Below are 27,521 nucleotides of genomic sequence, written 5' to 3'. Positions count from 1 at the left end.
AATTATGCTGAATGAAAGAAGTCAGACCACAAAATGAGTACATACTCTGATTCCATTTATATAGAATTCTAGAAAAAACTAGAGGAATATGTCAGTGGTTCCCAGGGAGTGGAGTGAAGGGGATTGATATAAAAGGGGCATAAGGGAACTTTTGATGAAAATGTTTTATGTTGTGGTTCTGGTGGAAGTAATATGATTATGTATCTGTTAAAACTATACTTAAAATGACTGAACTTTGTATAATACTTCAAAATTGATTAAAAAAATCTATGTCATAGTACTGCTATGGAAGTAATAATAGACCCAAATCAAGTATGGGTATGGGCGCTCAAATTTGGGAATTATATTTTTAGTGGATGGTAAAAATGAAATAGATTTTAGATCTATTTATGGTGCAGTGACTTCATCATTTAAGTTTTTTCTTGTTAATCGAATGGTGATACGTGAGGAGTCACAGTATAATTCAAGAGTAAAATCTGTATCATGGGATTTTGTCGTTTAAAATCCTTTAGAGATTGTCCAAGGGAGTTTTCTACTGGTTATGCTTGAGGAACTTTCACTTGTCTATAAAACGATAATTAACTTGGAAGGTAGAGTAGTTGCTAGTTGTGATGTTTTGGGGACAGATAAGAGAAATGGCTTCTCTTCTCAGCTCCGGAAACAGATGTGTGCTTTTGTAACATTAGTCATTGATCTCTGGTTTTAGTGATTTTTCAAATGGTAGAAATGGAGACCCAGAGAAACTTAAGTGACTTGCTAAATTTTGGGATTCTGATCTTTAAAATTTATATTGATTCAGCATGCAACAAAGATGGACTGCTAATTACCCTTCATGGTACTGACCAGTTCTTTGAATCGCCCCAATGTAGGATATTATAATGAGATACTGTAACTAGGATAAAATTATATTAGAATATCTGTTCCAAATAATTTCCATGAACTATTAGGTTATGTGATAACTAAGTCTTAATCACTCTTTCTTAGACAAACACATGAAAGATCTGCTGTCTAAATTGCTGAACTCAGGCTATTTTGAGAGTATCCCAGTCCCAAAAAATGCTAAGGAGAAAGAAGTATCATTGGAGGAAGAAATGCTAATAAAATCAGAGAAGAAAAAACAATTATTGAAAACTGAATCTGTCAAAGAGTCAGGTTTGTTGTGATCTCAGAAATTCTTTGTAGTGGTTGCATTTTTAATACACAAAATGAGTCAAATCTTTGTTAAAGGATTGCCTTATATTAATTTTGTTAATTTCTACATGCATGGAAATCTTACAGCAGGGTAAGCTTAGGTTTAGCATATGTCTAAAGGCTTTATTGCCATGATTTACAGAATGAATCTTAACAGAAACATAAGGTTATCCTTTGTTATGAGGGAATACACTGTTCAAATGAGACCTTTATGGAATTTGAATGGATCTCTTGGTTAAGTTGTTGGTAAGATAATTCCATTTAAAATTGTTTTTAAAAATATTCATAGTAGAATTTAAAAATGGTGGTAGAATGAGAATATAAGTAATTGAGTGTTAACATATTCAGAAAAAATGTGCCAAAGTCAGTAAAGGAGGTAAACTTCAAAATTCCACTTTTTCCAGGGGGAGAAATACTTTGAGTAAATGGGCTTTTGCTCTTGTTTTTTGGGACTCAGTTTGTTTATAAAATAGCATTTCTATGCAGGTAGTCCAGGGTGGGGTTCTAGTGGCCTTTATTAGCATGATTCAAGTTCTTATGTTTACTTTCTCATGTTAAGAACTAATACTAAGTCTAAAAAAAAAGAAAAGAACTAACAATAAACCTAATACTTTAGTGTGTCTATTCCCTTACCACCTTCCATCCTTACACTGGCTTTTAGGAGTCATTTAAGGGCCTGTAAGAGGCCTTTTAGGCCTCCGTTTCAAGCTGAGATGACTAATTTTTACCTCAGGCCTGGAGCTATAGTTTCAACTTGAAAGAAGCTGTATTTGTGCGTAAGACGAAATAGTCTTATTTTCAACCAAAAATCAGTTTTTAATTGGAACTTGAATTTAGAAAAGTGGCACATGCGAGGAGCTGCTAGCTTCAGCTAGCTTTAGACTACATGCTTTTGACCCATAAGTAATAGTGGGGATTACTCCTGCCATGAATATATTTCATTGTATTATCCTTTTTCTGTAACTCTTGGGAAATCTGTTACTAGAATGAATTAAAGTTGTAATCAGCCTAAAAATATGTGGCTTATTTAGTATTTATTTAATACTCAAGGGGGTATTATCTTTCCAGAGTCGCTTATGGAACTTGCACAGCCAGAGATACAACCCCAAGAGGTAAGTTTCTGAAAGGTAATTTGCTGATTGGTTTTTAAGACATTTGCATTTTGCTACGTTTAGGAGCTGAGACTCTGGAACTAGATTTTTTTAAGCTTGAAACCTGGCTTTGCAGCTTACTAGCTTAGGGACTTTGGGTCCAGCTGTGTCTGTTATCCTCATGTAAAGTGGGGATAATAGTAATGTCTGCCTCATGTTGCTATGAGGGTTAAAGGGGTTCAGTTCTAAATTACTTAGAATTTGGCCTGGTACACAATAGCTGCTGTTCTTGGCCCTGGTGTTAGAATTTGAAGACGGGGTAGGATTTGGTCAGAACTTATATTGGTAATAGAGTATTTGTTCTTTTTCTGAAGCGACATTAAAATTCTTGGAAGCCGAAAAGAATGGAAGAGTCAAAGTACATGATTTGTGTAATAGAAATAAAGAAAAGGCTGGTAATTCAGGAAACCCAAGGCTTAAGGTTAACTAGTATAGATGTGTGCAGTTGAACTATCCTCTGCCTTAATATTTTAGGACGTCAGGTGGGTAGAGTGAGTAATCTAAGGTTGGCAGAGGCCAATAACCTTGGTAAAATCCTGAAACAAGCAAAAGTAGCACTGTGTGATGTGCAGTTCTGACTAGTTTTGGATAAGTCAAGTATAGATTGCTACTTTTGAAGTATCAAAGGTATTTCTGTTGAGAAAAGGAATGGATAAATAAGTAGGATGTTCTTTTCAAATAGGATAAGGACAGAAGTTTCCTGTTAGTACAGTGACTCAGACTAGGGGACGTAGGAATACTAAGAGTTTAGTGTTCCCCCTTGAGGTCTTTTACAGATTTTGTGACTCAAGCATGTTTTTTTCCTCTGGTCTAGTTTCTTAACAGACGCTACATGACAGAAGTAGATTATTCAAGCAAACAAGATGAAGAGCAATCTTGGGAAGCAGATTATGCTAGAAAACCAAATCTCCCCAAATGTTGGGATATGCTTACTGAACCAGATGGTCAGGAGAAGAAGCAGGAATCCTTCAAGTCCTGGGAGCCTTCTGTTAAGCACCAGGAGGTATCAAAGCCTGTGGTTTCCTTAGAACAGAGGAAACAGGATCCAAAACTCAGGTCCACTCTCCAGGAAGAGCAGAAGAAGCAGGATGTATCTAAACCCAAGCCAGCTTCTAGCCAGTGGAAGCAAGAAACTCCAAAATCCAAAACAGGATATATTCAAGAAGAACAGAAGAAGCAGGAGACACCAAAGCCTTGGCCAGTTCAGCTGCAGAAAGAACAGGATCCAAAGAAGCAATCTCCAAAGTCTTGGACACCTTCTGTGCAGAATGAACAGGACATCACCAAGTCATGGACCACTCCCATGTGTGAAGACCAGGATTCAAGACAGCCAGAGACTCCAAAATCCTGGGAAAACAATGTTGAGAGTCAAAAACACCCTTTAACACCACAGTCACAGATTTCTCCAAAGTCCTGGGGGGTAGCTCCAGCAAGCCTCATACCAAATGACCAGCTTCTGCCCAGGAAGTTTAATACAGAACCCAAAGATGTGAGTTTGTACCAGTCTACTTTGGTCAGTGTAGGCATTAATAAGGACTTGGGGTAATAATTTAGTCCTCTTTTTTTAAATTATTTAGTCCTCTTAAATTCTACAAAACCATGTTAAATTAATGTGTAAAATGTTTCACTTAACTCTAATGCGTAAGAAAATTGGGAGTAGACCTAGTCTGTTTTGAGCCTAACCTGAGATGAAATTTCCAGTTAGAAAATATTGTTTGAATGCCAAAATTTTAATGACATGGCACGATGTGAAAATAATGGATAGTTCAGACAAGACCATAATATGAACAAGTGAGAAGTCTAAATGTATTTCATAGAATGAGGGGTGTGTTTTTTTTTTTGAGGGGCTTGTTTTACTGTAAGTCACTCATTGTCTTCGACCTGGCACACAGGTGACTTTTTCTTTTTTTTTTTTTTTTAATATTTTATTTATTAATAAGAGAGAGGCAGAGACATAGGCAGAGGGAGAAGCAGCCCCCCCCCAAGGAGCCCAATGTGGGACTCGATCCCAGATCCCAGGATCAGGACCCGAGCCAAAGGCAGATGCTCAACTGCTGAGCCACCCAGGCATCCCAAGATGACTTTTTCTGACAGAAGTTACATTTTTCTATATTTTCTTGTTTCTCTTTCACTCATTTATAATCACTCAGATTAGCCTGTACTATTGTTGAAGAAGGTACATGTTGGTTGCAGATATTCTAGAAAGTTTGATAGGATCCAGAGAGAGAGAGAGAGGCAGAGAGAGACATAGGCAGAGGGAGAAGCAGGCTCCATTCAGGGAGCCTGATGTGGTACTCGATCCTGGGATCACACCCTGAGCTGAATTGAAGGCAGACTGCTGAGCCTCCCAGGCATTCCGGAAACTTATCTTCCCAGTGTTGTCTATCTCTGTCTGGTAGTCTTCCCCATACTTCAATGCCATTTTAGCCAGAGTTTTTCTGATAAATCATTGGCCCTCTAACAAAATGAAAAACATTTGCTTGGAAAAATCAAAGCATTGCATTTTATAAATAATCTCTACCTCAGTCCTACCTCATGGGAAGAGAATTTTAGAGTTGTCTGCTTTTGCTAGCCTTTCTTCCTCTTCAAGTGCTAATATCGATTTTAAAACTTTTCTCACCCTGTAGAAGATTGATAGCTTTATTTCATTAACCAGATATCACATAGCAGTAATTGTAATGACAACTATTTTGAGAAACTTATTTTAAAAACCCAATTTGATATTTCAGTAAGGCTGCTTTTAAAAACCCAATTTAAAATTCCATTAGGTTTAGCAGTGGTGAGCCTTTACTATACCAGAGGAGTGTGCTCTTTGTTGAATAGTATTTAAAATCAAGAGTGCTGATTGGAAAGGCCAAAACTCATTTAATTTGCTTTGATGGTATAGACAGTATTATACTGAAACTGCAGGGCCTTTCAGTGACTGAGAGGATGCTTTCCTGTATAATACACTATCTGTCTTGCAATCTTAGCTGCCTAAGTACAGTCAAGGGCAAAATCAAGTTCAGAGCTAAAAGACTAGATAACATGAAATTAATCACTGAAGTTCCTGCTTTTCTCCTTTCATATATTCACTTAGGGTCTACTAACTGGTTTTATGATACTCTTGACCAGCTTAGCTTTGTGACTTTCCCAGTGAATTGGAAAGTCGAGAAGAGTTGCTGGTAGGCGAGGCACACCAACAGCTGTAAGGAGTTAACTATATGAGCAGTAGGTTTTTAATTCAGGGTATATGGAATTCATAAGCGATTTAACATGAAGGCTAACCACTGCATAAACATTAGTAGCCCCCCCAAAGTAAACTTACTTGATGACAATGTAGTGTATTTCATCAATTTTAGGATATATATGTATACATTTTTACATCTTAATGTTAAATGTCTGAGATCAGACATTTAAAAATGAGAATGGTGGTAGTAATTTTTTCTCAGAAATCATTTATGTGTCTTACAGCTAGTGGCATCTTAATATAAAGGACATAAGCTGATTGTGTGCAATGCAAAAACTTTTATCAAAGAAGTTCAGTTATTCTGGGTATTCCCATTAAAAAGGATATTTTAGAAATATTTTAAGATGTTCTGAAGGGGAGAGAAGAGTGCTTTAAACTTTATTAAGAAAATGCATTTATGTGGAAATTCTTTACCTGAGATGAATCTGATAAATGGGCTTTGCTAAGTGTTTCGATTTTATTAAGATGTAGCTAAGATGAGTTTCTTGAATTAGGCTGTTCAGTGTGAGTTTCACTCTTTTTTTTTTTTTTTTTTTTTTTTTTTTTTTTTTTTTTTTGTGAGTTTCACTCTTACACGTTATGGGTTTATTTTGTAGGTGCCTAAGCCTATGCATCAGCCTGTAGGTTCTTCCTCGACTCTTCCAAAGGATCCAGTATTGAGGAAAGAAAAACTGCAGGATCTGATGACCCAGATTCAAGGAACTTGTAACTTTATGCAAGTATGAGTCGTTCTTCAATGAATCTTGAATGATATTCCTGGGGCTGTTAGCTTCTGATCTGAAGCATTATGATGACATTGTTAAGAGCATAGATTCTGGTGTTCAGAATGCAAGTGAATCTGGCTCTGCCACTTCCTAGCTTTTATAGTTTAGGGATGTTACTTCACTTTCTGCCTCTCTTTTGAAAAAATGAGGATGATGGTTCTTGCTAAATTTGAAATAAAATGAATTAAACATGTAAAAACTATTAGTGCTTGAATATAATTTCTGCTGTAGAACATGGCTAGTTTCCACTGTGAGAATCTACTCTGCTTGGTATGCTGGTAGGTGCTATTGTGTCTAGAAAATTGCAAGACAATTACTGCCTTCAAGGAATTGATGTTGTAGTTGTAGAAGATTGTAGTGTTATGGCAATAATGAAGTGCAAAATTGTCATAGTCTTACAAAACTTCAGAATAGTATGATCCTACTGAGGAAGTAGACAAATATTTTTGTGTAAATAAAAAGATCTTATACTTTGGGAATAGACCTGCATTTCTTCTTTATTTTCAGACCTGCATTTATTTAAATCCCAATTTTGCTGTTTACTACCTGTAAAATCTGTGGGAAGTTATTTAGCTTGTAACCCTCTTCTAAAATGAGGGAGTTCCTTACCCCGTTAAGATAAATGAAAGAACTAAACTGTACAAGCGTACTCTAACTAGAGTGTAGCTTAAGTATTCAAAAGGCTGGAAACATTTCTAGGAGAACCAAGATAGGCAGATGGGAGAAGAGAATGGTTGCTCTTTAGGAAAGGTTTAATAATAGCATGAGCCAGTTTAGTGGTTGAGATAATTAAAACCCTCATTGCTTGGGCATAATAAAAGTGAAAATACAGGATTTTAAAACATTTATTTATTCATGAAAGACACACAGAGAGGCAGAGACATAGGCAGAGAGAGGCAAGCTCCATGCAGGGAGCCTGATGTGGGACTGGAACCCAGGACTCCAGGATCACACCTGTAGCCAAAGGGAGGTGCTCAACTGCTGAGCTACCCAGGCATCCCAAGGTTACAGGATTAATGTGTATGCTTAAGACCTCAAGTCAGGTGTTTAGTTTTTTCCCCCAAGGTAAGCCTTACAAATATGTGAAATAATTCTAAGGATTGACAGTTACTTTAGATTTTATTTTTAACTTTTTATCTCTTAAGACTAAATTGTAATATATTGTGATAGTTATTAGCTAGATTCTTTTTTTTTTAATTTTTATTTGTGATAGTCATAGAGAGAGAATGAGGCAGAGACACAGGCAGAGGGAGAAGCAGGCTCCATGCACCGGGAGCCCGACGTGGGATTCGATCCTGGGTCTCCAGGATCGCGCCCTGGGCCAAAGGCAGGCGCCAAACTGCTGCGCCACCCAGGGATCCCTATTAGCTAGATTCTTATAGCTAATAGCTATGGATAGCATCATGAATAATGTTAATAGCTTTAAAATGAATAATTGTTTCTAGTCATGATTTAGTTTTGTCTTTAGGAATCTATTCTGGATTTTGACAAACCTTCAAGTGCAATTCCATCGTCACAACCGCCTTCAACTACTCCAGGTAGCCCAGTAGGTATGTAATCATCCTTGATACTTAGAATAAACATGTATAGGATAAGTAGTTGAGTCTTGTACAAATTTTACTCTGTATTTTAGGGGTTAAACTATGCACTAATTTATTCTAAGTGTATCTATGTCATTGGTTACATAAGGGTAAATTACATTAAGACATAAGTGTACTCCTTTGGCCTGTTTGCATTTTAGAAAACGTATCCAGATGGTTGAAGAGATGTGCAATGACCGTTTTTGCAATTTTTAATGTTATTTTTGAAGTGACTGGAGTCCCTTTGACTCTAAATCTAGTGTTGAAACTTTTCAATCCTAATTATGAGTGAAATTACCTCAGTGATATTTAGTATGCTAATTAACACATTAACTAATGATGGAGCCTAGAATTAAATCTGGTCTGACGTACAAACTTTAGGCTTCTTGCTCTACAATAATTTATTTCTGGGAGGAATGAGGTAATTGAAGCCATAGTCCGGTTGTAGTGAGCAGCAGACACCAAGTAGAAGATTGGTGTAGTAATTCTGTGTGAAGTAAGGAGAAGAGTGTAATTAATAAAAGTGATGGACATTAATAAGATACCAAACGAAAACTGTATAATTGAAAAAGTATATTAACATACATGATTAAAGAGGAAATGAACCTGGAAGGGACCTATGACTTATTTTTGAAATTTGGAACTTGAGTAGCAGTTGGTTACTATTCACGATAGCTCAGATCTTCCAGATGACTATTACTAGTTATTTTTTTAAGGTAATAGTTCTTTTGGAAGCCTCAAAATGCTGCTTTACTTGTTTATAACCTCAAAACATTGTGTATCACAGAACGGATTAATATCCTGTTCTTCAATCCTTTGTGAGTTTTTAGAGCTCTAATAGAAAAATTCATGATGAACTCGATCTAGTTCTTTTGGCTACTGCTTTTTTTGTAAAGTAAGAACTTTAGTTTCTACTCATTTGAGATGCATAAACTTTACTCCTCCCTCAGTAGTTTACTGTTTATTTCACTATCTGTAGCATCTACAGAACAAAATCTATCCAGTCAAAGTGATTTTCTTCAAGAGCCATTACAGGTAACTTTTCCAAAGTAATCTATCTTTGCTATTTTTTTTTCCTGTTTTGCTCTTCTGGGAAGAAACTCTTGATTTGGTAAGAATGATCAGACTTGCTTATTTCTAATATACCTAAATAAATGATCGACAGTGTTCTAAGGATATCTAGCTTTATAGATTAAGTACAACTGGTCCTCAAGGTTACCTAATGACTATGGGGAAGAACTCCGTTAAAATAGAGAAGGCTAGCTGATTTTAATAAGGAAAAAGCAAGACTAAAAAATTCAGAGGTACCTTGTCTGGAAATCTTAACTTTGCCATTGAGCTACCTAAGTCACTTGGTATGGTAGCACAGTAAAGGGTCTAAAAAAAAACACTAATTTTGTTAAACCCATGGTTAGCTAATCTCCCACCTCCCTCCACACGTAAGAGTTAACATTCCGAGGAACTGATTTTCACAGAACATACTTAGAAATCCCTTAGGGACCAGATCATTGAGATCCCTGATGCCACATTACGATTCCATCAGTAGTAATTTCAAGGTTTGCTAGTTTTCTGTTCATAACCTTTAAAAAAAAGCTCATGATCTTCCTGAAAACCTTATTGCAATTTTCTTAATAGTAACAGCTCTGACAGGTTAAATATTTTTACCAGATGGCTCAACAGTTGTTGCCTTTCTGTCCAAAAACTTCTGAGTAAATACCATTTGTTTATAGTAGTTTATATTTAGATGTGTGGCTCAGTTTTCAAAATACATTAAGCTGAGTCCTCACTCAACTCATTGCTATAAAGGCTCCATTTTTTCCCTTCTGGCTGTTAAGGTTCTACATGAGCTTTCATTTGACAAGTTAAATTTTTTGGGAATATACTGGTCTTTAAATACTTTAAAGATTTTACTTATTCATGAGAGATAGGGGCAGAGACAGAGGCAGAGGGAGAAGTAGGTTCCATGCAGAGAGCCTGATGTGGGACCCGTCCAGGGACTCCAGGATCAAGCCCTGAGCCAAAGGCAGATGTTCAACAGCTGAGCCACCTAGGTGTCCCACATCAGAAGCTCACTTTAATAATAAAGTTATATATTCCCAGAAATCATAGACCCTATCAGATAATAATTTCCAGAGGTGTTAACCTAGCCATCTATTTGAAATGAGCTTCCTGGATGAATCTGCACATCCATTTTTTGGGAATCACTGGTGTCTACCATCATGTTTACTCAATACTTAAAACTACATTCAGCTGGTCTACTTGAAGAACAATAGTTTGGACGCAAGATCGGCAATAACTTGTAAATAATAGTAATGTGAAGAATGTGTTATTTTGTTAAGTGACTCTTTTAACTCAAAAACAAAAGCTTAAGTATCAAGTACCCTGAGTTGTCTTAACATAGCATTTAGAAGTCTTTCTCTGGCAAGAGAGTTCTGTCCCTACAATAGCCAGTCTGAATTATTTTGGACAGTTGTCTCATTATTTTAATGAGAGGGCTAGAAGAAAGGCCTAGCTTTAGAAAGACAACAGCTTCTTAATAGTTCTGTTATTTTGGTAAGGTCTAAATTACAACTATTTAGGTATAAAAAATGTTCTATAGGATTTCAGACTTTTCATAAGAGCTTTTTAAAACTTCGTCTTTGTCTCCCTCCCAAGAAGTGGCCTATTACAATGACCCCATCTAGAAGGTCACTGAAACACTACTCTGGATATTTGGTTGCCGTTCATTAGTTTCCAGTTTACCCATTATATTACTTGGGCTTCTAAGAATCACATCAAAGCATTTATTTTTTTCCACATCAAAGCACTTAGATAAAAGGACTTGATTCACTGACACTTTGGAGCTTGAGATTGCTAGATTTTTATAGATCTTAGTTATATTCTAATATTGTTGTACTACAATTCTTTTTCAGCTACTCTCATAGCTTATCAGTTATAATTGTCTCCACCCTTAGTTCCTACTCTGCTTTCTCAATTTTTGTTTTATAAATATTATTAGCAGTAATTTTTTTAGAATTTTGGTGCAACTGATTTATGTAGAGCGGATCCTTTCTATTTACCTCTTTAAGACATTGGGAGCACTGAGAGTGAAAACATGGTTATTATGATCCCTGGCAGAGCTGTGTCTAGAGTGTTAAATGTACCTTGAGCTGCTTCTGGTGAACTGCTATTGAGTGCCAGATAGAAAATCTGGCCCCAGGTTTCCAGGGCCAAGAATCTTGTTAAGTGAGGACAGGATTAGATGTGTAGCTTTGGTGACCAGCCCTGGAATAGCTAACTGCGTGGGTTTGACTCTCAGCTCTAACACTTAAGTTTTGTGTGATCTTGTATAAATTACCTAGCCTTTCTTTGCCTCTGCCTTATTGTCAATATAAGGGGAATGGTTGTATCTGCCTTACAGAGTTATTGTCAGGATTAAATGTATTAATAAATATAAAGTGTTTAGCATAGTACTTGGCAGTAGTGAGTGCTTGGTAAGAGTAACATGTTAGGAAGCCTATGGCCCAGGAAATAAAAAGTGAACAAAATATGCTTTTTTATAATGTTTTATATTTCCCTGTGTCTAGGCTGCTTCTTCTTCAGTTACTTGTAGCTCAAATGCTTGCTTGGTCACTACCGATCAGGCCTCTTCGGGATCTGAAACCGAATTTATGACCTCGGAGACTCCTGAGGTAATAAGAGACCAATTGTCTTAATTTCTTTTCTGTCTTAAAGAACAGCAGAACCAACTTACCTTATGCATTATGGGCACAATCAGTTGAATGATTTAATATTTATACTTTACTAATGTATTGCTTTCTGTAGATGTTATGGTCCTGGAACTTACACAGGTAACTTTGCCATATAAATGGACTTAATAGTGTATTGCCTTATGAGATACAATAAATATGACTAAATTGCTTATGTTAAAAAAGTTGAAAAGTTCTAGATAGGATTAGGTCATGTTTCTCATATTTTTATATCAAAGGAATTCTTAGAAAAATCTACTTATGTGACTGAAGACTCAGTAAGTTTATAGTGTTAGTATTAGCACTGTCTCCATTGGAATAAGTTACATTCTCTTTTGCTAATTTTGTCAGTATTTTGACAGTACAGTTGATCCTTGAACAACATGGGTTTGAACTGTGCAGGTCCACTTACATACATGGAGTTTTTGATAAGCATGATATAATACTGTAAATGTATTTTCCTTATGATTTTTTTTAAAGATTTTATTCATGACAGACAGAGGCAGAGATAAAGGAAAAGGGGAAGCAGGCTCCATTTAGGGAGCCTGAAATGGGACTCGATCCTGGGTCTCCAGGATCACACCCTGGGCTGAAGGCGGTGCTAAACCACTGGGCCACCAGGGCTGCCCAGATTCTTTTTTTAAATTTTTAATTTCAGTAGTTAACATACAGTGTTATGTTAGTTTTGGGTGTACAATTTAGTGATTCAGCCTTTCATAAATCGCCTGCTACTCATCACAATTAGTTCACTTCTTATTCCTCATCACCATTTAACCCATCCCTCACTCACCTCCCCTCTGGTAACCATCAGTTTGTTCTCTATGATTAAGAGTGCTTCTTGGTTTGTTTTTTTCTTTTCTCCCTTGCTTATTTGCTTTGTTTCTTAAATTCCACATGAACGAAATCACATGGTATTTGTCTTTCTCTGGCTTCATCTGTGTCATTACAAATGGCCAGATTTCATTCTTTTTTTGTGGGTGAACAATGTTACATTGTGTGTGTGCACATACATACCACATTTTGTTAACTCATTCATCAATTGATGGACACTGGGGCCTTAGCATTTTCTTAACATTTTTCTCTAGGTTACTTTATTGTAAGAACACAGTATATAATACATATAACTTAAAAAATATGTTAATAGACTACTGTTATTGCAAAGCTTCCTTTCTGTCAGTATAGGCTATTAGTAAAGTTTTGACGGAGCCAAAAGTTAATATGGAGATTTTTGACTTGGGGGTCAGCATACCTAACCTGTTATTCAAGGGTCAACTATATTGTTTGTGTTTTCAATTCTAAAGTGGTAGTTTTTGCTAAGTTTGAGCAAGTCCTTGAAGTAAGTATAGTGAGATACCATGATTTTTTGGGTCAAGTTAGCAACTCTTAAGTTTTATTACAATATAACTATTATACAAGAGAATGTATTCATTATAGAATATAAGAAAATAGAGATACACCTTAAGTTTTTTTGTGCAGACTTGTACTAAATTAAAATTATTTGGTTCCTCATTTTAAGAGGAAAATGTGACCAAGTGAGTCATAGCTCTCTACTTGGGATTTGTTTTTTGGTATGTTTTTATTTTTTTTTTATTTTTTTTTGTTTTTTTTGGTATGTTTTTAAATAAGCCTTTGAATTTGTAATCTGTTTCATCAAGGACTTGCTTATAGATAGTAGATAAAGATGATATAAATTAGATCAAGTTTGGCTTTCTTTTTTAGGCAGCCGACATAGCAATCCAAGAATAAGACTTTAAAATAAGAAAAAATTAACACTAAGCAACTAACACAAGATTTTTCTTAATTGTTCTGTATAGATTTGGAATAATACTATATTCTTAGCTGGAAAAAGCCATTTCAGGGTTTGAAAAGTACCAAGTATTCATAAAAAGTTCAGCACCTCATCTGTTAGACTGATTAATAGTAAGACTCTTTCACATAGTCAGCAAGCTGTGCAAAGCAAATGCTAGTGTGCATCCTCAGCAGTTGTGATTTGAAATTGTAAGCAAAAGCTATTCTTTTGCATTCCTGTGTCCAAATGTCATCCTATAGAACTTGCTGACTTATGCTAGCCTGGGGTTTAGTGTAAGTTAACTGCTTGTTACATGGCAGGTGATTGGCTGATGCTGCATTTCTCCTCCTCAGGCAGCAGTTCCCCCAAGCAAGCAGCCGTCTTCACTAGCTTCTCCAAATCCTCCCATGTCAAAGGGCTCTGAACAGGGCTTCCAGTCACCTCCAGCAAGTAGTAGCTCAGTAACCATTAACACAGCGCCCTTTCAAGCCATGCAGACAGTGAGTATAAACGTAAATAACAATTGCAGTTCATTATTCCTGTTAAAAAAACCATTGTTTCTCTTACTAAGTACACGATAATGGATGTATGTGAAAAACTTTGCTTTTTTATTCTTATTTGGATTATTTACTCTTGTCCAATGCAAATATTGTTTGTGGTTGAAGAGTATTAAATCCAAAGCCTTGAGACTTTCGAATGGGTATATTATTGGAACATTTTCCCCTCTTAGAAAATTAGTAAGGAAAGCTGAGGATCCATATTAATTAAATGAAATGTGTGGGTGAGAAACATAATTTTCTATTTTAAAAAGATTTATTTATTTGAGAGAGTGAGGGGAGGAGAGAGGGAGAAAGAATGGTAAGCCGAATGAGTGGAACCTGACAAGGGGCTCGATCATATGACCCTGAGATCAGGCCTGAGTGGAAACCAAGTCAGACACTTTAACTGACTGCACCATCCACATGACCTGAGAAACATAATTTTCTGTGAATAGGTTAATAGTACTAACCACTACTAATACTACACAAGTGGTGGTCCATGGCATCAATAACCTGAAATATGGACACATACTTGGGTGTTCCATCATTCCTTAAGCTTTTGTTTTTTAAAGATTTTATTTATCCATGAGAGACACAGAGGTAGGGACATAGGCAGAGGGAGAAGCAGGCTCCCTACTGAGCAGGAAGCCCAATGCAAGACTTGATCCTAGGACCCTTGGATCGCAACCTGAGCCAAAGGCAGACGCTCAACCACTGAGCCACCTAGGTGTCCCTGAAACTTGATTTCCTCTTGATCCCATGCTGGTTTTTGGAGCATTATTTGTTTGGTATTCTTAAGTACATATTCCTCTATAAATTGTTTAAGTGTAAGGCTCGACAACTAGGTTTCTGTTTATTCTCTAAAACAAGATAGTATAAAACAGCTCTTTAGGAAAAAAGAAGTTTTAGTCAATAAGTATCTAATGGTGCTTTAATGCCCTACAATAGATACTTTTGAGTGATGGTGGTGGGGTAGAGTCAGTGGAATGGCCATGGGAAGCAGGTACAATGCAGGGAGATAGATTGATAAATTCAGACACCCGAATTCACTAATCTTAACACTTCCTGCTTGCCACTTGGAACTGTTTAGTTTTTGTTTTTCTTCTTACCCTGTTAGTCCGTCCCTCCTACTCAGTATTGCCAAATTGGTTTTACTGACTTTCTCATTCCTAATTAAAAGCAATGATTCATTACAGAATGAAATTGAAAGTCCTTTGCTTGACACTTAATAACTTTTGAAGTCTGATATAATCTTTCTAGGCTAGTCCCAAGTACTTGGCTTCTATGTTTTTTTAAAGATTTTTTTATTCATAAGAGACAGAGAGACAGGCAGAGACAAAAGGCAGAGCGAGAAGCAGGCTCCATGCGGGTGGCCTGATATGGGGCTTGATCCTGGGACTCCGGCTGTGAGCCGAGGGCAGATGCTCAACTACTGAACCACCCAGGTGTCCCTGGCTTGTATGTTCTCATCACAGTACCTTTTTTGCCTATGCCAGTCTGTCTTCTCTACCTGTTTGAATCCTATCCAGTATGAATTGACTCTCATTTGTTATTAATTTGTTTACTCATTCAATAAACAGTGATGAAATCAGACATGGTTCTCAATGACTGGGATTGGTTTTTGACAATGAAAAAGAGACAAGACTTTGTGCTCAAGAAGCTTATATTTCATAATAGAGGCCTATTATAGGCCTCTATTCACTAATAGAAAAGTTCATATATATGATATAATCAAATGCTATATGTTGTGGAAAAAAAGAAGCAGGATAAGGGGGTTAGAGATGCTATTTTATAGACAGTGTTTCGAGTCTGGACAGGTCACTGCCAGGCACCTGGTAGAAATTTAGGGAGATTGGTAGATTTTTTTTCATCTTTAATTTTTGAAAAAAGTACCCTTTCTTCCTATGTAGCTTTCATTCTCAGTCTTTTTTTTTAATTTTTATTTTATTTTTATTTATGATAGTCACACAGAGAGAGAGAGAGAGGCAGAGACACAGGCAGAGGGAGAAGCAGGCTCCATGCACCGGGAGCCCGACGTGGGATTCGATCCCGGGTCTCCAGGATCGCGCCCTGGGCCAAAGGCAGGCGCCAAACCGCTGCGCCACCCAGGGATCCCCATTCTCAGTCTTATATCATAGTAGCAGGAAGATTAATTTTTGTACTTGAATTTATATCTGTTAGAAAACAAATAGAAGTGGGTTTTTTTTGCCATGGTAAAATATGTATAAAAAAATTCACCATTTTAACCATTTTTAAGTATATAATGCAGTGGCATTCAGTACATCCACATTGTTGTACAGCCATATCCACTATTTCCAAAGCATTTCATCATCCAAAACAAACTGTACTCCTAAAACAATAACTCTTTATTCTTCCGTCTCTCCAGTTTCTGGTAACTTCTCTTCTACTCTTTGGCTCTACAACTTTTACCTATCCTAAGTATTGATATAAATTCATGGAAATTCATATATAAATTCATGTAAAATTCATATAAAGACAAAATGTCTTTTTGTGTCTGACTTACTTTACTTAGCATAATATTTCAATGGTTTTCTGTGTTGTATCATGGATCAGAATTTCATTCTTTTTTTTGCTAAATATTTCATTGTATGCATATTCCACCTTTGGGTTGGGGCTCTATGCATAGTGCCTAATATGGGGCTTTGAGGTCACAATCCTGAGATCACGACCTGAACTGAGATCAGGAATTCGATGCTTAACTGACTAAGCCACCCAGGTGCCCCTGTACTTGCTTTTTGTTTATCCATTCAGCTGTTGATGGATACTTGGGTTGTTTTCACCTGTTGCCTATTATGAATAATATTTTATACTTATGTGTATTAAGTATTTAAACTTATATAGATTAGAACCAAGCTACAGATGTTTTAATCTTAGCTTACAAAACCCAAGTTTCTACTTGCATTTCTTTTGGGTATATGTGAGAAGTAGAATTGCTGGATCACACAGTCGTAAGTCTATGCTTAACTTTTTGAGGAACCGCTATACTATTATTTTTTAAAGATTTTGTTTGAGATAGCATGAGTGGGGGGAATGGTGGGGGAAGTGGGGGGAGGGAGAAGCTGTCTCTTCACTGAGCAGGGAGCCTGGAGTGTGGAGCTTGATCTCAGGACCCCGGGATCAATCCGGAGTTGAAGGCAGATGCTCAACCGACCAAGCCACCCAGGCGCTCTCACCATACTGTTTTCCACAATTGGTTGCACCATTTTACATTCCCACCAGAAATGCACAAGGTTTCATTTACACCACATCTTCACCAACACTTAGATTTTCTGGTTTCGTGTGTGTGTTTTTTTTGTAACAGTCATTCTAATGGGTATGAGGTGGATCTCATTGTGGTTTGGGTTTGTATTTCCTTAATGACTAATGATGTGTAGCATCTTTTCATGTGCTTATTGGCCACTTCTCTTTGGAGAAATGTTAAAGTCCTTGCAGAGTTTTGTTGGATGTCATCCTTAATTTCTATGAAACTTCACAAAAGACTGTCTTCCCTTTTAAGGTATTTAATGTTAATGCACCTCTGCCTCCACGGAAAGAACAAGAAATAAAAGAATCCCCTTATTCATCCGGCTACAATCAAAGTTTTACTACAGCAAGTACACAAACACCACCCCAGTGCCAACTGCCAGCTATACATGTAGAACAAACTGTCCTTTCTCAAGAGACTGGTAAGATCTTTGAGTATGATAATTTTGAAGACAAATGAAAGCTCATTGAATGGAAAACTACTCAGTAGTGATAGGTTAGGGGTTCTTTCTTACTAGCTAAGCATTATTTCTTTTCATGTTCAAGTGTTGAGAAACACTTAAATGCCTTTTCTCTTTGGTTAAGTTCACCTGTTTAATTTTAACTTTGGTAGAGGTAGCACCTAGGTGGTTTAAACTTGAACCATGCAGATATTTTTAAATCTGATTGCCTTGATTACCATGGACCATGATAAGAGAGGTATATAGGACACTATAGCTGCTTTTATGAAGGTTTTTGAAAGCATTCTGTTAATTCTTTTAGCGCAGATAGCTATCTGGCCTTGTCTCTGTTCTTCCCTCTTCTAATAAAGCATTGATTAAAGTGAAGATACAACTTAGTGTGCTTATTCCACTGTTTGCTTGGAGATAAAAAACTAGTTTGCTCTTTCATGCTATTCTAATACATGAAAGAGTAGGCAACTCTGCAGTTATTTCAGATCCCTTTTAATTTTTCTAAAACTTAAGATTGAGCAAATGAATTGAGCATTCTGGGTACTTGGTTAATCACAGGAGGTAATAAATGTAAATTCTTGGACCTATCCACCTCAGTGTGAAAGCAGAGCAGATGATTTACATAACAGTTATTTGTCACATGCTTTCTCAATTACAGTATGTATTAAAATTCATCGTCTTTTACTCTTGATCTGGAATATTTAGCCTTTTTTCCCCTTTAATTGTGGTAGAATATACATAACATAAAATTTGCCCTTTTAACCATTTTTAAGTATACAGTTCTGTGGCATTAAGGACATCCAGATTGTTGTGCAGTAATTACCACCATTCATCTCTAGGACTTATCTTCCCCAACTGAAACTCTACCCATGTAATGCTGACTCTCCATTCCCTCTCCTTAACAGCCCCCATGCAACCACCCTTCTCTATGAATGTAACTACTCTCGGTGCTTAACCTAGAGTAAGTACAGTCATACAGTATTTGTCCTTTTGTGACTGACCTATTTCACTCAGCATAATGTCTTCAAGTTCATCCATGTTGTAGAATGTGTCAGAATATCTTCCCTTTTTAAGGTGAATAATCTTCTATTACCTAAATATGTATATGTGTAGATACCAGGATCTCTATACATCCATTTATATAGTACCTGGTTTTTTTTTTAATACAAGAAAATTGCATTAGACGTTTTGATATACAATGACTTTTAAGTTAAAGAGTATTAAACTTTTGTTACCATTTAACTCTTGGACTCTAAAACTGTTTCCTTAAGCAGCAAGTTATCCTGATGGAACTATTCAAGTAAGCAATGGTAGCCTTGCCTTTTACCCAGCACAGACGAATGTATTTCCCAGACCCTCTCAACCATTTGTCAATAGCCGGGGATCTGTTAGAGGATGTACTCGTGGTGGGAGATTACTAACCAATACGTATCGGTCCCCTGGTGGTTATAAAGGTATGCTCTGAATAAAGTTTAATTATACTGAATTATTTTGTTTATATATTTACTTAACTCAAAACTATTTTTGCTTTACCTTGTTCTTTTTTTAGTTGCCCTCCATATTGTGGTAGAGAATTCCCTATTTCTGCAAAATACAGTATTTCTATTGTACCTGTTGTGTATGTAACAGAGGAACTTTTTGTATGAAAAGCAGGTTGATCCTGTGATTTGCTGAAGTGAAAGGTTGAGCATCTTTTTCCAGGGATGAATTTTGGTTTTCATGTTTAAGTACTTTCCTTTCTTAATTGACTTGATTGTTTAAAATATGTCATTAGACAATACCCACTTTCTAATTATTTGTCTATTAGAGGATACTGTAGATAAAAACAGAAACTTTGAGACTATAATAGTGATAGTCTCTTAAGTCTTAGATCTGATTCCAAGTGTTCTGTCATTGCTTGGTATTAGCAAAAGTGTTCTATCTAGACAGGCCGTAGCTACTCTGCTTTCTTAGTCCCCACATGCATTCTAGCAATGGTAAATTTCTACAGTTGTCTTATTTGAAGTCGGCGATATTTTATAAATATGTTTAATGGTGGAAGCAATATCAGTAGAGTTTGCTTATAAAGAAGGCATAAATCTAATGATGGTATTAATAGGATCAGTTTAACTTTTAAAGTGGTATGGAATTAACTATTGAAAAGTTTAGTATAATTTTGCCCATAATTTTATTTAAGTTGTTTATTTATTAGGTTTTGATACTTATAGAGGACCACCTTCAATTACCAATGGAAATTATAGCCAGCTACAGTTCCAAGCTAGAGAGTATCCTGGAACACCTTATTCCCAAAGGGTAAGAAGAGTTGTTGTAGTTGAATAGTTGTACAGCTGTTGATGTTAAGCCGGCAATTAAATGATAGCAGAGTCACTCTGTTGTAGAACTACTTGTTAGTACTGTGGAGAGTAGTTGAGTTGGAAGATTTTCCAGTAACCAAAGAGGGTAAATGACACCTGCCTGTTAACACAGAACATAAAAGGTCTTATCATGTTTTTAGTATTAACTCATTTATTCCACCTTATAAGAGAAACTGGGGCTCAGAAATAAGTTAAATAACTTTTCTAAAGTCACTCAGCAAGTGGTAGAATAAACGCAAGAATTTAAGTTCTTTTAACTCCAGACCCTGTAAGCTTCACTTTGTTATGTTGCTTTCAATTTAACTTCTAGATATCAGGTGTAGCAAAGGTCTTTTTCATTAGTTTAATATTTTTGTTTATTTTTTTTGAATAACTGAACAGATTTTCTTTAACTATAATAAAAGATGGATAACAAATCTTGGGATCTCCCTGCCCTTGGTCATATATGGATATGAATGTATACATCAGAATTTTCAGTTTTGACGTTAAATAAGCCTCTGAAATAATGTATATGGTACCAAACCGAGTTCTGTTGTAATAAAGTACCTGTATTTGAAGAGCTTATAGTTAGTTACACAAAGTAGGGTCTGTGCAGAGGCAGTATTGAAAAGGGGTTAAAAACATGCTTTAAAGAACACACCAGATCACCCAAATGACTTAGGTTTGATCTCTGATTTCAAGACTTCCTTTGTTTTGTGACATTATTAGGTATGTTGTGTAAACTTTCTGTGCCCTGGTTCCTCAGATGATACTCAGCTGTTAGTTCCCCATCTTACTCTGAAGTGTTGTGAGGATTACTCTGAGCTATCCTTAGGATTAACTGAATTAATATATGTAAATGCTTAGTGCCATAATGCTGGATGTATATCAAGGATGTGAATTTTAGCTCAGATAACATGATTGAGATGGGAGTGCATTTATTAATACAGACTTCAGTATTGGAGCTGTTCTTAACACCAGTATTCTAGAATTGCTTCCTTTTTTGGTATTTTTTTATTGGAGTTCGATTTGCCAACACCCAGTGCTCATCCTGTCAAGTGCCCCCCTCTAGAATTTCTTCCTGAGGCACCTGGCTGGCTTAATCAGAGCGTGCATAATTCTCCTTAAACTTATAGTTAATTAATTAATTTATTTTTGAGTCATGAGTTCAAGTCCCATGTGAGGTGTAGAGCCATCACATTATTAATTCCTTCCTGAGGAAACCTAAAATTAGTAGCAGTGGTTGCTATTAGGAAGAGGATTAGGAGTTTGGGGTAGGAGGCTTAATTATTGTGCACCTTCTTGTACTGTTGAGATTTTTTATTGCATGTATTAATCTAGTCATACCACTAACCATTCTTTTCACATTGTATGGAGGTTGACTTTTTTTTTTGAGGTTGACTTTTCACCATAGTTGGTAGTCCGTTTGAAATGTTCCCTCCTGAACATTTTTTGTTTTCAGACAATGATACATTCATATAATTCTTATCGACTCCTGTATCAAAACAGAACAAAATAAAACCCTAACATAATTGTCTTCACAGTTCGATTTATAATCAGAGGAAGATTGAAATAGTCTGCGTTCTTACCTTATTTCATTTTATCTTGAGATAAGGGATAGAGGATCAAGCCCTATTTCTAAATTTTCCCTCATTACCTAGCATTGAACTGTATCTTACATAGTGTTTCCTAGATGCCCTATCATTTTTGCAAATAATAGTATACCTAGTTGGTCAGGTTAATTAAGAGATGAAGCAAGTACTGCTATTGTGGCTCTTGCTTTTATTTTTCTTGGTATTTGGAAATATATGATCCTCTGTGGTTGTTGGAGAAGGCCAGATAAAAGGCTAAGAGGACTTTAATCTTACAGATTTATCAGCAGTAACACTGGGAACTAAGTAATCATCTTGCAGTTTTTATATCCAGGTTACATTTTATGTGTTCGTTTCAGGATAATTTCCAGCAGTGTTACAAGAGAGGAGGGACATCTGGTGGTCCTCGAACAAATTCAAGAGGTAAGGATAATTAAGTGGGTTACCTGAAACATACCTCTAAATCTTTATCTTCTTTGAATTTTCCCCCAGAATATGTTTTTACTGCTTATCTTTTAAAGTTTTTTGTGTAATGGTAGTACTGCTGACCTGAGGGAGATAGACAACTTGACCTGCTATGGAAATCAGTTGTCCATTTAATTAAAAGTAAATGTATGCTTCTTTCAGTTTGCTTGGCACCACAGCCTAATTCAACCTTGGGTACATATTCACTATGCATACTTGAAATAGTTTCATGTGATGGTTTAGGATTATGGCCCATTGTGATAACGGGCACTTCTAGATTTTCTAGTGTCACTACATTAAAAATATAGGCATAAACAGCAATTAAGACACCATGACTTGAAATTTCAAAGGCAGGATGTTATAATACTCTTTAAAATGTGAAGGTACTATTAAAAGATAAACAGTGTAACTGAGAAAATCAAGAATTCCTGAGGATTAACTAACTTTATCACAGGAAAACAATCTTTTTAAGAAAGCAGTTGATATATTCACACTGTCCTGGCCTTTTATCTGAGCTTTTATCTGTACAGTACTTAAAGTGTTTTTATTTTTTTATTTTTAGTTTTTTACTTAGTGTTTAAAATTTTATGATATCACATTAACTGGGAAATGTAGAACAAAAATTTATCATGGGGCTTATTACCATAACAAATTAATCTTTGGCAAGTAGTTCTAAAAGTCTTTCTTTAAAGTAGTCTTAAGTTTTTTTGAGTCATCATACATTAGATTCTTTGAGTATGTTTATCACTGAGGAATGAAGAGCTGAGTTAGAATTATGGAAGAAAGATAAAGTAGTATGAAGAGCGTTTGAACCTGGGTTTTTAGACTTTACTAATCGAAACGAGTGAAATAGCCAACATTTTCGGGAGCCTCATTTTCTTAAGAAAACTGTTAAGAAAATGAGGCTACTAGACAAGATCATCTTAGGTCCTTTTTGACTTTAGGATAAAAGCCTATTGGCTAGAAAAATCTAGAAAAGTATACTGTAGCTATATTTTGTTGCTTTTGTTTTAGAATTTACTATAAAATGTATCTTTATCTGTGTTTCAGTAGCCGACTAATGTTAAATATTGTGTTCAAAGCTAACTGCTTCATTATGAGAAACTCACTGTTGCTAATAAAACAGCAGGGTGGAGTGATTCTTCTCAGGTGAGCAGCCCAGAAAGAGACAACGAAACCTTTAACAGTGGTGACTCTGGACAAGGAGACTCCCGTAGCATGACCCCTGTGGATGTGCCCGTGACAAATCCAGCAGCCACCATACTGCCAGTACACGTCTATCCCCTGCCTCAGCAGATGCGAGTTGCCTTCTCAGCAGCCAGAACCTCTAATCTCGCCCCTGGAACTTTAGACCAACCTATTGTGTTTGATCTTCTTCTAAACAACTTGGGAGAAACTTTTGATCTTCAGCTTGGTAGATTTAATTGCCCGGTGAATGGCACTTATGTTTTCATTTTTCACATGCTAAAGCTGGCAGTGAATGTGCCACTATATGTCAACCTCATGAAGAATGAAGAAGTCTTGGTATCTGCCTATGCCAATGACGGTGCTCCAGACCACGAAACTGCTAGCAATCATGCAATTCTTCAGCTCTTCCAGGGAGACCAGATATGGTTACGTTTGCACAGGGGAGCAATTTATGGAAGTAGTTGGAAATATTCTACATTTTCAGGCTATCTTCTTTATCAAGATTGAAAGTCAGTGCAGAATTGACAGTAAAAGGATGGTGTTCTAATTAGTGGGGTTAAAGGAGAAGTAGTCTTTGCCCTTGTGACTGATTGGATTAGGAAAATGGTTTCATTCCTAGAGGAAGGAGGAGGTCCTTACTTTTTTTGTTTTCCTCCCCAAGGTGAAAAATTTCAAGCTGAATGACAATTAGCACTAATCTGGCACTTTATAAATTGTGATGTAGCCTCGCTAGTCAAGCTGTGAATGTATATTGTTTGCACTTAATCCTTAACTGTATTAACGTTCAGCTTACTAAACTGACTGCCTCAAATTCAGGCAAGTTATAATGCCTTGTTGTGCCTCAATAAAAAAGTTACATGCACCTTCAGTGTTCTTATTTGGTTAAAATTTAGTTGAGGTAAAATATTTAACTTTTACTATTCATCACTGATATCTTTTGAATGAGTGTTTATTCATGTGTTGATGCTATTTTAAAGCAAGACTATAGAACAGTTCTTTTTAAGAGTTTTCTCTGATTATACATGTAATTCATCAAAAGATTTCATCTGCTTTCCATTGGCTATTGAATAACATTTCTCCTTGAAGCTATTTTGTAGTAGGACATGTTATCTGTTAGCTGTCTTTAAGTAACTACTACATCTATAATATAATACAAGATAAACAGGCATTACATTTTCTAGTGGATTCTCAATCTCAATAGACCGAATGTTTAGTCATGAGAAAGCATAGATCTCTGGTCAGGTAATGTTATGTTTGAGTCCTAATTTTGCCACTTAGTTACTAATTTCTTTTTTTTGTAATAGACCATTTCTATAATCTCATAGGTCAAATGTGAAGTTCAGTTGAGAATATCTAAAGACTTAACACAGTGCCTGGCACATAAGTATTTAATAAATGTTAGGTGATGTAATTTTCCCCCTCATATATAATGTCTTATGTAGTATTAGTGTAGCAGGCACTGCCAGAGCTTAGTATTCATTTTATTTTTTTATTTTTTTTTAAAGTTTTTTTTTTAAAGATTTTTATTTATTTATTCATGAGGCACAGAGAGAGAGAGAGGCAGAGACACAGGCAGAGGGAGAAGCAGGCTCCACGCAGGGAGCCCGATGTGGGACTCGAACCCGGGTCCTCCAGGATCACGCCCTGGGCCAAAGGCAGGCGCCAAACCGCTGAGCCACCTGGGCTGCCCTAGTATTCATTTTAGTCACATATTCTCACACTTGACAATTTAAGCTCAAATATGTTTCTCATGAATAAGTATTTTATTGATTAAAGAATAGTTTTTATGGGTAAGCATTTTGTTTGCAGTATTCTGGAATATAGGGAAGGATTGGAGAAGGGCTTTGTTAATCCTACAACTAACTTACTGAGGCAAAAAGTTCTTTTTTCAAAGATTTTATTTATGTGTTCGTGAGAGAGGTAGGAGGAGAAACCTGCTCCTTGAAGGGAGTCCTATGTGGGGAATCTATCCCAGGACCCTGGGGTCACCACTTGCGCCAAAGACATGCTCAACCACTGAGCCACCCAGGTACCCACTGAAAGTTCTTGTTTGACAACTCTCAGGTGCTGAATCTCAGGGAGTTGGTATAAGAGCATAAAATTATTTTTGTTTATTTTAGTCCTGGGCATGGCTTCAATTAAGCCCGTAAGCCACATTTAACTCTTCATGGTGTTAAATGTTAGTATTCTCAAGATAGAGGATATAATGTGATTAATAGAATTTTTTCAACTCATGGTAGATGTGGGGTAGAGACATCAGTATCCTAGTTAATAAGTTAACAGCTTTAAAAAAATTTTTAAGGATTTTATTTATTTCTTCATGAGAGACACAGAGAGAGAGAGAGAGAGAGACAGAAACACAGGCAGAGGGAGAAGCAGGCTCCATGCAGGAAGCCCGATGTGGGACTCGATCCCGGGACTCCAGGATCATGCCCTCGGCCGAGGGCAGGCGCTAAACCGCTGAGCCACCCAGGGATCCCAGTTAATGGCTTTTTTTTGTCCGGAATACAAACTAAAAAATTATGGAAAAGCAGGGACATTAAATGACCAAGGGGAAAATTTCATTTTTAAGAATTATGGGTCAAATTCAACAAGGCCTCTCAGCCTTTTTTTTAAGAATTTATTTAATTTTTTTAAAGATTTTATTTATTAATTCATGAGAGAGTCAGAGACACAGGCAGAGGGAGAAGCAGGCTCCACGTAGGAAGAAGCAGGCTCCACGTAGGGAGCCCGATGTGGGACTCAATCCTGGGTCTCCAGGATCACACCCTGAGCCAAAGGCGGCGCTGAACGGCTGAGCCACCCAGGCTGCCCACCTCTCAGCTTTTTTAGCCATTTTATTTTCTACAACACTAGGGTCTCCAACTTAGTCTTTTCTCCTACACATAAGACCATTTTTATTTATAAATTTACTTGAAATATTGTGAAGAACTGTTTAAGAACTGTCAAAGTGTCTAACAAAGAGATTGATTAGGTTATTCCCTTGTGAAGACAGTCATGTTTTGGGACAGTCTTCTAAATGAAATATTTTCCCCAGTGTAAAGACTGAATTGGAAATGAACAATCCCTAGACTTGGGGAGAATGAATGGGCAAGATCTTTAATTCTGAAACAATGTAACATTTTGAAGACAGTTCTCCAGGAAAGTTTAATCGCAAAAGTCCAGATATCTTTACAGAAAGGTGTACATATGCATATATTTTGAATGTATTTGCAAGACATGGAGTGAGGGTCTCTAGATAGGTTTAGCCCATTTATGGACCTGGTGCAAAGAACCTGTATTTATTCAGAAGAACTTGTAGATACAATTGAAGGAAGGCTTTCCCTATAGTTACTATGTAGTCCCTGAATATGTAGATACTCATCTGTGTTACCGGGGTTGAGAGATGGGGGAGGTGAAGCTTTTCTGTGTACTAAATTCCCCTTGGAGTTATTTCACTTTAAATTTTTTAGTCTTTTTAAATGAACTCTCCCCCAACGACAGTGAGCTTCTGTTACCACCTGTATAATGATTTAGTGAATAAATGCAGGTATTTAAAGCAGGATATGTTTTTTTGAGAGATTTGCTCACTCTCCTCTTATACCAATTATGTTAACTGCCTCATTGTTTCAACTTTCTCAAGTCCTATTAATAGCTGTATTTTTACAGTGCTTTAACATCACCCTGTTTTATACTACGATATAGTAGTATACTATACTTCTGTATCTTGCCTATTGTAAATAATGGCCAATATTTTCTGCCATTTCTGCTAGTATGTATAGGAAATTTGATAATGTTGGCTTTAAGGAAAGGGGGTTGTAGGAAGAGAGGAAAACTTCCACTTTCCATTGTGACTTATTGTAGAACGTAAAATATACGTATCACATTTTTTGTTAAAGATGTTAAAAGATAAAATGGCAGGTTTTATGGTTCTTATACCACCTTGTCTTTCTTTGGATGGTGCTTGAGGAGGTGTTTCATCATTAAGCCTGGGATAACACAGAAGAGGTAGAAGGTAAAAACCTAACTACCTTCCATCTTTCACTATTTGCATGTCACTTGATCATTTACAGAGTACTCTTATCTATGTGATCTTCCTGGATCCTTACAGTGGCTCTGCTGAGGCAGATGCTGTTTGGGGGCATAAGAAGATTGAGACTTTTGAAGATTGATTTTCTAAGGTCACTAGCAGAAGTTCCTGGGCCAGACCTAGCATTTTCTACAGTACTTTTTTTTCCTCTTTAGTTTTCAGGGGCTTTTGCTTTTAACATTTCCCT

The 27,521-nt window shown here is 36.5% G+C and overlaps 1 protein-coding gene across 8 annotated transcripts in view; it reads left to right on the top strand.

Annotated features, from left to right (window-relative positions):
• Positions 1-24,127, top strand: part of CAPRIN2 (caprin family member 2) — a 43,508-nt gene extending 19,381 nt beyond the window's left edge. The window contains exons 7-19 of one of the 8 annotated variants that reach the window (XM_038577175.1): positions 985-1,152; positions 2,260-2,303; positions 3,157-3,831; positions 6,168-6,290; positions 7,804-7,885; positions 8,895-8,950; positions 11,482-11,586; positions 13,786-13,932; positions 17,489-17,657; positions 18,959-19,141; positions 19,879-19,979; positions 21,972-22,035; positions 23,204-24,127. In XM_038577175.1, the coding sequence (XP_038433103.1) occupies positions 985-1,152; positions 2,260-2,303; positions 3,157-3,831; positions 6,168-6,290; positions 7,804-7,885; positions 8,895-8,950; positions 11,482-11,586; positions 13,786-13,932; positions 17,489-17,657; positions 18,959-19,141; positions 19,879-19,979; positions 21,972-22,035; positions 23,204-23,772 (2,486 nt within the window). In that variant the 3' untranslated portion in view covers positions 23,773-24,127. Of the gene's footprint in view, positions 1-984; positions 1,153-2,259; positions 2,304-3,156; positions 3,832-6,167; positions 6,291-7,803; positions 7,886-8,894; positions 8,951-11,481; positions 11,587-13,785; positions 13,933-17,488; positions 17,658-18,958; positions 19,142-19,878; positions 19,980-21,971; positions 22,036-23,159 lie in introns of all 8 variants that reach the window. The other 7 variants (XM_038577172.1, XM_038577171.1, XM_038577178.1 and 4 more) reach the window with 7 other exon arrangements.
• The last annotated feature ends 3,394 nt before the right edge of the window (positions 24,128-27,521 follow it).

This window comes from Canis lupus, chromosome 27 (assembly GCF_011100685.1).
Source record: "Canis lupus familiaris isolate Mischka breed German Shepherd chromosome 27, alternate assembly UU_Cfam_GSD_1.0, whole genome shotgun sequence".
Taxonomy (NCBI): Eukaryota; Metazoa; Chordata; class Mammalia; order Carnivora; family Canidae; genus Canis; species Canis lupus.
The sequence above is the reverse complement of the archived record's forward strand: the minus strand, read 5'-3'. Positions and strand labels throughout refer to the sequence as shown.